General features: G+C 42.1%; 1 protein-coding gene across 5 annotated transcripts in view; it reads left to right on the top strand.

Moving 5' to 3' along the window:
• Positions 1-12,322, top strand: part of BRMS1L (BRMS1 like transcriptional repressor) — a 66,826-nt gene that overhangs the window by 39,034 nt on the left and 15,470 nt on the right. For 3 of the 5 annotated variants that reach the window (XM_073554218.1, XM_073554215.1, XM_073554216.1), the window contains 4 exons: positions 469-508; positions 649-717; positions 1,300-1,426; positions 4,861-8,555. In XM_073554218.1, the coding sequence (XP_073410319.1) occupies positions 469-508; positions 649-717; positions 1,300-1,426; positions 4,861-4,978 (354 nt within the window). In that variant the 3' untranslated portion in view covers positions 4,979-8,555. Of the gene's footprint in view, positions 1-468; positions 509-648; positions 718-1,299; positions 1,427-4,860; positions 8,556-12,322 lie in introns of those variants that run through there. The other 2 variants (XR_012222081.1, XM_073554217.1) reach the window with 2 other exon arrangements.

The raw sequence follows: 12,322 nt of genomic DNA, 5'->3' as shown, positions 1-12,322 counted from the left end.
ACCCAGTGCTGAACCAGCGCTTGTGAATACAGATAAGAAATCACTGACAGTGCTTCCTCCTCTGGACCCAGTGGTAATGCTATCGCTGTAGTTAAGAAGGGAACAGGAACTGCTGGGTCATAGGAGACTCATTCACTTTCAATACGCAGCCAGGAGGTTGCATTTCTTCTGTATTTGGGGCTAATATACCAGTGCTAGTTACAGGGGAAAGGGGAAATACAATTTTTTTATTACTATATTAGAATGCTGAAAAAGATGCTGTTGGTCTTAAACGCTGTCACGTGTGATATTTCTTTAGGAAACGTCACTGTGTGAACACGTACATGAGTCTGGATGCGTTCAAGGTTTATAAGATAGCTGGAAAATGCTGCACAATAAATTTACGTTTTCTACATGTTTCCCCTGGTCTTGCGATGTTTTGTTTTCGCATTGTGAGTGGCAAAATGAATTAGTCTTTTTTTTTCATAGGCCATGGCAACGCTAGGTCCTCATCGGGTAAAAGCAGAAGGTAAGTAGTAAACACACAACTAGTTCTTTATAGTCTTTTTGAGACAGACAAGCATATTTTTTTGCTAAATGCAAAGGAAAGCACTAATTTATCCAATACTATGGTGATTATGTAATAAAATGATGTAACGTTCATCACAGGAGACGTATTGCCTCACGGTGCGTCCAGACACGCAGCACCTGATATGCAGAGGACAGACTGCCAGACTAGTAAGTCACTGGAGATTGCTACAAAACATAGATGTGTGGACAATGTTTGTGGATGGATTTAGAGTTAAGAGACCACTTTTTGTGGTTTTACTGCTACTAGATAGAAAATATCTTTGAAAAACTGCTGCAATATTTCCCCTATTATAGGAAATGTCGAAAAAGTCCCCCCCTTAATCTACTTTATTTCCAATATACATCTCAGCATAAATCAGAGGGCTCCAGGGTGACCGCTTTTTATGCTCCGTTGTTGCATGGTTATAGAGTTAGACTTCATTCTTGAAAGAAATCTGAGACCTCTTTGCTAAGAGTAATATATACAGTAAGTGCGAATAGTTGTCATCCAGGAACCCCCAAACCCTTGAAACGATGTCCTGTTTTAGTGTCACTTTTCCATATTGCTTTACGTGGCCTTTTGATAATGTGGATACGTTTGTTGGGCTATATTCACATGTCTATGTGAGCAATTCTTGGTTTAGAGCATTCTGATGATTATTATTGGTTGTTTTATATTATATATATAATTGTGAAGCACACTGTACTATCAAGCTATGTTATGTGATTTTTACTTTTTCCCCCTTTCAGTTACAGTAAAGATGGAAAAGCATCAGCACAGTGCCAGGTCAGAGGATGGTCGCTTGCATTACGATGGAGAGTGGTATGGTCGAGGGCAGACTATCTGCATTGACAAGAAAGACGAATACCCAACCAGGTAGTAATCTAGAGTAATGACTTAGCTTTGTTTTACCGGACAAGCCTTTTATCACCCATCCATAGGATGGTCTGACCATTGGGTCTTGCAATGATCAGCAGAATGGGGGAGCTTTTATTCTCGCTAGAATGGAGCTGCAGCGCACATATTCCTTATGGAGCTGTCGAGTGCTGCGCTCAGCTTTTTCTAACGGCTACATAGAGAATGAATGGAGCGGAAATCGAGCTTCTGACCTGCTATAACATTTCCCATTCTGCCGATCTCTGTGGGTCCCAGCAGTCGGACACCCAACGATCAGCAAGTTATCACCTATTCCACAGATGGGTGATAACTTGTTCTGACTCGACAATGCCTTTAAAATGAAGCTCCATTTTTGATTAATATTAACTATGTAGACGTCAATGATCAATCCCAACACACTGTTTCCTTCTACTATCCAAAGTGTAGAATTAAATATCTGTCATCTCACTTCGCAAACCAAGCACTGTGAAATATTCTGAACGTCCCACCTCCGTGAATAAATAATAAATCTTTATTTTTATATAGCGCTAACATATTCCGCAGCGCTTTACAGTTTGCACACATTATCGGCACTGCTCCCAATGGGGCTCACAATCTAAATTCCCTATCAGTATGTGTTTGGAATGTGGGAGGAAACCCACGCAAACACAGGGAGAACATAAAAACTCCTTGCAGATGTTGTCTTTGGTGGGATTTGAACTCAGGACCCCAGCTCTGCAAGGCTGCAGTGCTAACCACTGAGTCACCGTGATGGTCGAGGTTACTGATTGCAGATCTTGCACATTTTGGTTTGTTGGTGTTGCCATCATGCTGAAAGTGGTTGGCAATGCTATATATATAGTTAGTCGTATGTTAAAGTTTGGGCACCCCTATTAATGTTAACCTTTTTTCTTTATAACAATTTTGGTTTTTGCAACAGCTATTTCAGTTTCATATATCTAATAACTGATGGACTCAGTTATATTTCTGGATTCAAATGAGGTTTATAGTACTAACAGAAAATGTGCAATCTGCATTTAAACAAAATTTGACAGGTGCAAAAGTATGGGCACCCTTATTTTCTTGATTTGAACACTCCTAACTACTTTTTACTGACTTCCTGAAGCACTAAATTGGTTTTGTAACCTCATTGAGCTTTGAACTTCATAGCCAGGTGTATCAAATCATGAGAAAAGGTATTTAAGGTGGCCACTTGCAAGTAGTTCTCCTATGAAGAGTGGCATCATGGGCTCCTCAAAACAACTCTCAAATGATCTGATAACAAAGATTATTCAACATAGCTTTTCAGGGGAAGGATAAAAAAAGTTGTCTCAGAGATTTAACCTGTCAGTTTCCACTGTGAGGAACATAGTAAGGAAATGGAAGAACACAGGTACAGTTCTTGTTAAGCCCAGAAGTGGCAGGCCAAGAAAAATATCAGAAAGGCAGAGAAGAATGGTGAGAACAGTCAAGGACAATCCACAGACCACCTCCAAAGACCTGCAGCATCATCTTGCTGCAGATGGTGTCACTGTGCATCGGTCAACAATACAGCGCACTTTGCACAAGGAGAAGCTGTATGGGAGAGTGATACGAAAGAAGCCGTTTCTGCAAGCACGCCACAAACAGAGTCGCCTGAGGTATGCAAAAGCACATTTGGACAAGCCAGTTACATTTTGGAAGAAGGTCCTGTGGACTGATGAAACAATGATTGAGTTGTTTGGTCATACAAAAAGGCGTTATGCATGGAGGCTAAAAAACACAGCATTCCAAGAAAAACACTTGCTACCCACAGTAAAATTTGGTGGAGGTTCCATCATGCTTTGGGGCTGTGTGGCCAATGCCGGCAGCGGGAATCTTGTTAAAGTTGAGGGTCACATGGATTCAACTCAGTATCAGCAGATTCTTGACAATAATGTGCAAGAATCAGTGACGAAGTTGAAGTTACGCAGGGGATGGATATTTCAGCAAGACAATGATCCAAAACACCGCTCCAAATCTACTCAGGCATTCATGCAGAGGAACAATTACAATGTTCTGGAATGGCCATCCCAGTCCCCAGACCTGAATATCATTGAACATCTGTGGGATGATTTGAAGCGGGCTGTCCATGCTCGGCCACCATCAAACTTAACTGAACTGGAATAGTTTTGTAAACAGGAATGGTCACAAATACCTTCATCCAGGAACTCATAAATAGCTACAGGAAGCGACTAGAGGCTGTTATTTTTGCAAAAGGAGGATCTACGAAATATTAGTCACTTTTATTTTGAGGTGCCTATACTTTTGCACCGGTCAAATTTTGTTTAAATGCAGATTGCACATTTTCTATTAGTACAATAAACCTCATTTGAATCCAGAAATATAACTGAGTCCATCAGTCATTAGATATATGAAACTGAAATAGCTGTTGCAAAAACCAAAATTGTTATAAAGAAAAAAGGTTAACATTAATTGGGGTGCCCAAACTTTAACATATGACTGTATATATAATATATTCTCCTATAGACAGAGAACGGCAACTTGTAGCCCACCGGTTTCTGGTGAGTTATGCCTCGGACAACAGGTGTTACTGTATGAAGTGGAGCCAGGAACTGCCAAAGGGTATATGCACATGTTATGTGTTTGCAGCAAAAACGGTTGCATTGCATCTGCATATCTTAGAAGGATACATGCTGCTGCATATATTGCGTACATATTTGGCTCTTTTTTTTTGTTACGTTTTTGCTGCGTTTTGTTTACATGTGGTTTTGTTGCGGTGTTTTCCCCCACTCATTAGCCTGAGTGAAATCTGGAGCAAAAATTCGGAAAGAAATGGACATACTGCATATTTACATCTGTGCCAAATCTGCAAGGAGAAAATAAGCAACATGTGCATGAGACTTCAGGAATCTCACTCAGTTTGCTGGTAGATTGAAATCTTTTAACATTTGTGACAAAACTGCGCAGAAAAAAAATGACAAAATCACAACGTGTGCACATACTCAATAGATATCTGCAAAGCACGCATGTAAAGCTGGTCAGCAAGCGTTGCATACATACTGTATACTGTACATGGGCATTAATGGCTACTAAGTGAGCTACCTAGCATATAGGCAGGCTGCTCAATGCGCCAGTAATGAAGGATAAGACAATATAAAGCAGGTTGCCGATGATCCACGGGAAGCTGAACATCGGTACAACCTGTGATCAGCTTATTTTTGTGTGCTCTTGTAACAAAGAAAAAGCAATTGTAAAAAGCACATAACCGCTATACATTGGGGTATCGGATTGGTGCTCCAATGGCTGTAAGGTGTTGCACCAACAAAAAATGCCCATTTCTGTTGAACAATCTGCATGAAGTAGCATGGCGCGTGCACTTTTTAATCCTGGTCAGGAGTCATCTCCTTGTCATTCCCGATCTCATATAACCCATGTGTCCTTTTCTCCTGTAGCGCGGTCATCACCACAATAAACAGTGATGAGGTTTGGTTTAAGAGGCCAGATGGCAGCAAGTCTAAACTGTACATCTCACAGCTGCAAAAAGGGAAATACAGTATCAAGCACATCTGATCGGAGCCATGTCCCACTCCAGAATTTCCAGGACTGTTATTGGGCCAAGTTGTAGGACGGCTACCGCCCCCCACCCCCCACTATCCTCTTATTGTGGCGTGTATCTGAGCATGTGATGTAAACCCTGAGCGTGTAGCTGTGTTTTGTATACAATGTCGGGATAACCATTAATGGGGGAGCAATGCATAAAAGAAACCTTGTGACCTCACGGAGCGACATACACCCCGCAGACGAGCCCTCTCCTCCTGGGGTTGTCTAAAGGGAATGGTATTAAGGAGAAGACAAAGTATCGTCTCTTGGTGCTTGCCAAGGCAAGGAGAGATGTGCGGCAGTATTAAAACCAGATTTATCTTTATTATATATGCATTTATATACTTTGAACATGAGATGAACTCTGGCCGTTTAATTTAAGAATCTTTGAGGAACGACGAGAACTGTACAACGATGACCCAGAACGGCGCAGGGTCGCGGCACACATCATAATGTGTTCTGTTTAAAGAACTCACAAGTCCTTCATACTTTGCTTTGAAGTTTTCTCCCTTCGTAGGTGTGCCGCTACAGTTCAGAAGAAGCCATGAATTATCGAAGCTCCTCTTATTAACATAATCAAAATGTTTCGCAAGGTAAATCCACTCTGGTCACCGTGAAAGTGTTTGCCGCACTTCTATTCAATGTGGAAGTGTTGTGACGGTAAATAAGCGAAGCCGTCGAGAGGTTACATGGGAAATGAAACTTCCAAGGTAACCAGATTCTTTCATGTAGTGAACAATAACACTGTTTTGCGTTTAGCAGATGAATATGGAATCCATGTGATGTATAGAGATCACGAAACTTGGATGTAGTCATGTATACCACTTTTATAATTTTTTTGGTTTTATGTATCGGGACATAAAATCTGGTCAAAAAAGCTGAAAGGTAGCTGCAACAACACAAGATAAATTACACCATGACATTATTTACCAAAGACAAGGCCAAAATGCTGAAGCATTGTGTGAAAAATTAAGTACACCCCATGATTCAGTCGCTTGTAGAACATCCTTATCAGCAGTAACGTGAAAGATTGCTTTTCTGTAATACTTAGTCTCTCACCTCGTTCTGGAGGTAGTTTGCCCGACTCTTTACAACATTGCTTAGTTTTATTGTGGTTGGTCGGCTTTAGTTTATGCAAAGCTCTTGGATTGGGGTCCGCTCCACAGCATTTCAATTGGTTTTAGAATAGACGTGGGCCATTGAACACTGTTACACTTTTTTTTTTTTTTTTATACCATACTGATATAGATTTGTTGGATTGAATGGGCAACCCAGTTTCAGCCAAGATTTAGCGTTTGGATAAAGAGCAGTTCACGGTCAACTCAATGACTCTAAGTTACCCAGGTCATGTGGCTGCAAATTATCACATCACCACCACCACCATGCTGGACCGTTCGAATGAGATGTTTGTGCTGATATGCTGTGTTTGGTATTTGTCAAACATGGTACTGGGCATTATGGCCAAACCTCTCCCCTTTAGTCTCATCTGTGCAAACGATATTCTTCCATAAGTCTTATTGTTTGCTCAGATGCAACTTTGCACACTTAGCCGTGCTGCAATGTTATTTTTTTTTTTAGAAAGAATAGTCTTTCTCCTGGCAACACTTCCAAGCAAGCCCTACTTGTTCAGTATTTTTTAACTGTACTGTCATGAACTTGAATATTTAACATGCTAACTGAGACCTTTAGAGTCTGAGCTGTAGCTCTTGAGGTTTTTTTTTTTTTGGCAAGGTCTGAGGTTTGCTGGGGTGTCCACTCCTGGAAAAGATTGTCAAATATCTCAGATGTTTTCAACTTGTGAATAATCTTTTCCCAGTGTAGAGTGATCATCTCTAAATTGTTTGACAATGGCCTTTTAACCCTTCTCATATTGTCAACAACAATTGTTTCTCTAAGATAATTGCTGATGTCTTTCCTCCTTCGCATTCTGTTAACGCACGCCGTTATGCTTAAGAACGGTCAACAGCCCAAACTTTTGCTTTTACAGAGGCGGTCACGCTTGATGTACAATTAAGGGCATTTGACTAGGAGAATCTGACTCCTACTTGCTGGTTCCATTTGAATTAAGTTAAGATAAGGGGGTTCTTAATTTTTCACAGACTGCATCTGCATTGTGGTCTACTTTTTGTCAAATAATGAAATGGTGTAATTGGTAAGGCGATGGTGTTCTAATGTAATACCTAGGGACCATTTTTTTTTTTTTAATTTTTGTTTTGAATACCAAAATGAATAGAATTCAGAGGTGGTGTGCTTAGTTTTTCTCATGACTATAAATTGTTACTTGAAATTTCAGCCCTTTGGACGCTAATGAGCAGAGGTCTCTCTGTTTTGGATCAAGAGATGTAATGTATCATTTACAGAGACAGGGGGTCTTCAAAATCAATTGAAAGCCTTCTATCCTCGCCGTGTGAACTGTGACCTTGTATCTAGTGTCTTCATTATCCTGATCAATGTAAAGGTTTTCTATATAATAGAATTATATACTGTTTATTGTGTTATTCATGTACTGTTTGTGCCAAACATGACTGCGGTATTATATTTTATATATTTTTTTTTCTCTCTACATATGTATGAAAGTATTTTACAAATACTTTTTTGTTTTGTTTGTTTTATGTTCTGTGTGTTTTTATCTATCCACTTTCAGAATTTCGCTAGTTTCCCTTACAGAGATTGAGTAAAGGCCCCATCACACACAGCGAGATCGCTAGCAAGATCGCTGATTTTGTGACGCATCAGCAATCTCGCCAGCGATATCGCTGTGTGTGGCATGTATCAGCGACCGTCCCCCCCCCCCCCCCCCCCCACCACCGGGCATCGCTGGTAGTGCAGGAGTGTCCTGGGCCATTTTTTGATCGTTGGTCTCCTGTTGGCTAGTGTGCATCGCTGCGTGTGGCAGTGGGAGACCAACGATCAGCAAGCTCCCAGCGCTGTAAGCAGATGCTGGGAGCTGATATCCAAGGTAAATATCTGGTAACTAAGCGTGCGCGTCACTTAGTTACCTGCTGTGTACCTTTGTTACCTGCGTGCTCGCGCTGAGAGCTGGTATCCAAGGTACACAGTGGGTAACTAAGTGACGCGCGTGCTTAGTTACCCGATATTTACCTTGGATACCAGCGTCATCGCTGGTCCTGATCGCTGGTGAGTCTGCCTGTTTGACAGCTCACCAGCGTTCATGTAGCGTGGCACCAGCGATCCTGACAAGGTCGTATCGTTGTCGGGATCGCTGGTGCATCGTTTAGTGTGACGGGACCCTAAGGCTCAGATCACATTACCATTTTGTCAACCTTTTCCTGCAGTAGCCTCGTTAACTTTACAGACGTAAACTTAAGTAAAACAAAACAGATTATCTTGCTAATGTGGGCACCATGCTGCCTGACACGTGACCTAATGGCTCTTCGTGTTTTTACGCCGGGTTCAAAGATTGGTTCTTTCAACGTCATTGGAAATTGATTCTAGTACAAAGAAGACCTTCTCAAATGTTGTTGTTTCTCTTCTGCTTTCTTCTGCTCATTCCCATTTCTGGTGAATAAAGATATATGTGAAAGTATTTTTCCTGAATGCCAGCCTTAGATCATGCAGTTATCAAAGCTCCTTTAGTGCAGATCATTCCAGTAACTGGAAACCTGCAAAATTCTGACTTTAGCTTCGGCTGAAAATGGAGAACACAACAAAGGATCCTAAATTAAAGGCGTTTTCTGTGACTTTGCTTATTTTGTGCATTGGGGCTAAGAATTTATAGGCTGGTAGTTAACTACCTGAATATTCTACCCATCGCTGGATCAGATCAGTCATGAACCGCTCTGGCAGGCATTTCCGCTGCTTCATTCAACCTCATGTCAACAGAGCAGCTTTTCCTCTTCTGCTCTGTCTGGGGCATCACCACTGACATCATGCTGATTGACCGTTGGCTTCCTGCAGTTAGGCAGCGGGGAGCCAGCTATGAATCAGCATGACGTTGACAGTCGCCCCGTCAACATAGCGGAGCAGAAAAAAAGCTGCACGTGTCATCACCGTAAGCGTCAGAGTCGTCAGAGATTGGCACCTGGCAGAAAAGGAATGTAGTTAGCAACTGCTTGCCTGTAAGTCCTCATAGACAAAAATAACTAACGTCCTGGATAATCCTTTAAGTGTATTTAAAGCGTACGGCATTTTAGTTTACATTTTGGGGCATGTCCTCACAGCACTTGGGAAAAATCCTCACCAAAGCATGCAGATTTTTATTGTGGATTCCTTTTAGTGACTGCAGACTCAGAATATATTTGTTCTGGGTGTACATTCCCTCAATCATGACTTGTAAGAATAGAGAGGTGTGTTCCTAGAAATCGTCTGATCTGTGTATGTGATATCCCTTTTTTATTCTGAATACATACAAAAAGGACTTGTTACCATAAAGTGTTAGATATTCTACAGATGTTTAGTAGCTTCCCCCCCTAAATGTGGCATGTGCAACTGACTTTCCCAAAGGAGCAGTGGTAAAGGACTGGCATATGAATAGTCGTAAAGCTCGACAGCGCATGTCTGCTTGGGTACCCATGTCTCAGCTTTCAGCAGCCCAGAGTAAAAGGAAACCAACTAACATGGTATAGTTTGTAAATAATTTCTTTATTACAGGGAATCTGTCACCAGGTTTTTGCCACCTAATCTTAGAGCAGTATAAGGTAGAGACTGAGACCTTGATTCCAGTGATGTCACTTACTGGGCTGCGTAGTGTAGTTTTGACCTCCTGCTTATAAAATCACTACTTTATCACTAGATGAGTAGTAAACCTGCTGTCATGTAATCCAACCACACCCCCACTACTGATTGGCAGCTTTCTGTGTACACTGTGCATAGGCAGAAAGCAGTCAATCAATGGTTTGGGTGGGGTTATACAGAGCTCAGCATTCAGAGAACTGCTAGATATACAGCAGACAAAAACTCTATTTAATCAAAACAGCATCTGCCAGTAAATTAAATGATACAATCAGCGTCTCTGGCCCAAATCATGCTGCTGTTAAATGGGGTAGCAAAAACCTGATGACAGATTCCCTTTGAAATTTAGATAAAAACATTAAAGAGGTTGACATGCTTAAAAAAAAAAAAAAAAAACCTTAAAAGCGACTAAATCACTTGCTGACTCGTTTCTGACATATGAGAATCACCTGTGCTTGAGTCAGGCTGTGTGCACACGCTGCGGATTAGGTGCGGAATCATCCGCGCAGATTTTGTAAAATCCGCAGGTGAAACCGCAGGTCAAAATACCTGCGGTTTTACCTGCGGATTGCTCTGCGGTTTTGCCCTGCGGTTTTTCATCTCCTCAATGGAGGAGATGGCAAACCGCAGGGGAATCCGCAGAAAGAATTGACATGTCAATTCTTTCTGCGGATTGAAAACCGCAGATAATCCGCGCGGAAAATTCCGCACCGTCTGCACTGCGGTTTTTGATTCCCATAGGGAATCATTGTACTGTACACCGCAGCAAAAACTGCTGCGGGTCCGCAGCGGCCAAAACCGCTGCGGAACCGCAGCAAAATCCGCAGCGTGTGCACACAGCCTCAGGCCTGTATCACTATACGGTGCCACTTTGCTCCCTTTTATTTAGAAGACTGGAGAAGTAGACTGTTTTGGATACTTGGCTTTGATTTTCCTCATGTATAGGAGCTTTGGTGTTTGCTGCCAATGAAACCTATCAAAATAATAGCAGTGTTTTAAAAAACAAGAGTTAATCACAAATCTGTATACTAGTTCTTATTTTCAGCATTGGGAACATTGCACACTGTGTTCTAATTCAAAACATAAAGAGAAATGTATATAATTAATTTCTTTACAGAAAATAACAAAACAATGAATATTGGGCTGTTCTAATAAACAGTGTCTGCATTTATCTTTACAAACTGACAGTATGTACTATTTTTTGTGGAGTTAGCATTCCTGTGAATCACTAACCTATTATTTAGTTGTATACCCACGGTTTTTAGAACAGCTTCACAGCCATGTTGCAGAGTCAACCATCTTCTCGCACCTGTCAGCTGTTGTTCCAGCCCGGGATGCTTGGAATACATCCCACAATTTTTTGGCATTTGTTGTCTGTGCCTCAGAAATGGCATTTTTTGTGTCGCTCCACAAGAGTTCTATCGGATTAAGGTCCGGGCATTGGGCTGGCCACTCCATAACCTCAATTTTGTTGGACTGAAACCAAGATTTTCTTGTTTACTAGCATATCCTCTTCAGCAAAAGGCAACATGACCTCTTTGAGTATTTTAACCCCTTAACGACCGCCGATACGCCTTTTAACGGCGGTCATTAAGGGTACATAAACCACAGCGCCCTTGATTAACGGCGCTGTGATTTAAGTGAATAGCGCCCCCCAGTGTTGGATTTTCTCCGGGGTCTCGGCTGCCGGGGGTAGCCGAGACCCCAGAGAACATGAATCGGGTCGGATTTTACCGACCCCGTTTTTGCGATCGCCGTTATTAACCTTAACGGCGACCGCAAAAAAAAAAGCCGCGATTTTCAATTAAATTTCTCCTCTGGTGTGATCACACATCAGAGGATAGAGAAATAGGGTCCCCAATCCCCCCCCTTTTATTCACCGATGGTCCTGGGTCCCCTCCGGTGGTCCCGGGCTCCGGTGGGCGCCGCCATCTTGGAAAATGGCAAGCGGCTCATGCGCAGTGCGCCCGCCTGGAATCTGCCAAACGGCAGATTCCATACATTTATTTTGATCACTGTGATCAAGTATCACAGTGATCAAAATAAAAAAAAGTAAAACACACACACACTAATACATAATAATTTTTTTTTTTTTTTTCCATTAGGGTTAAAGTTAGGGTTGGGGTTAGGGTTAGAATTAGGGTGTGTGCACACGCTGCGGATTCTGCTGCAGATCTGCAGCAGTTTCTGCTGCGGTGTACATTACTATTCTAATCTATCTAAAATGAAATCCGCAGTGCACATGCTGTGCATTTTTCTGCGTGGATTTGCTGCGGTTTCAAATTCGCAGCATGTGGATTCTGCTGGAGTTTGGCACCTGCTCAATGCCAGGGTGTCAAACCGCAGGGGAAAACCGCAGAAAAACTGCGGTTTTTCTCAAATCCGCGGGGAAAAATCTGCAGAGCATTACGCAGCGTGTGCACACACCCTTAGGGTTAGGGTGTGTGCACACACTGCAGATTCTGCTGCGGATTTTTCCGCGTAGATTTGGCTAAATCCGCAGGTAAATCCGCAGGTCAAATAACCTGCATTTTACCTGCGGATTGCAGATTAGCCTGCATTTTTCCCCTGCGGTTTGACACCTGTAATGGAGCAAGTGTCAAACCGCTGCGAATTCTGCAT

Source organism: Dendrobates tinctorius, unplaced genomic scaffold, assembly GCF_039654945.1.
Source record: "Dendrobates tinctorius isolate UK_male_01 unplaced genomic scaffold, ASM3965494v1 ptg000208l, whole genome shotgun sequence".
NCBI lineage: Eukaryota > Metazoa > Chordata > Amphibia > Anura > Dendrobatidae > Dendrobates > Dendrobates tinctorius.
The sequence above is the reverse complement of the archived record's forward strand: the minus strand, read 5'-3'. Positions and strand labels throughout refer to the sequence as shown.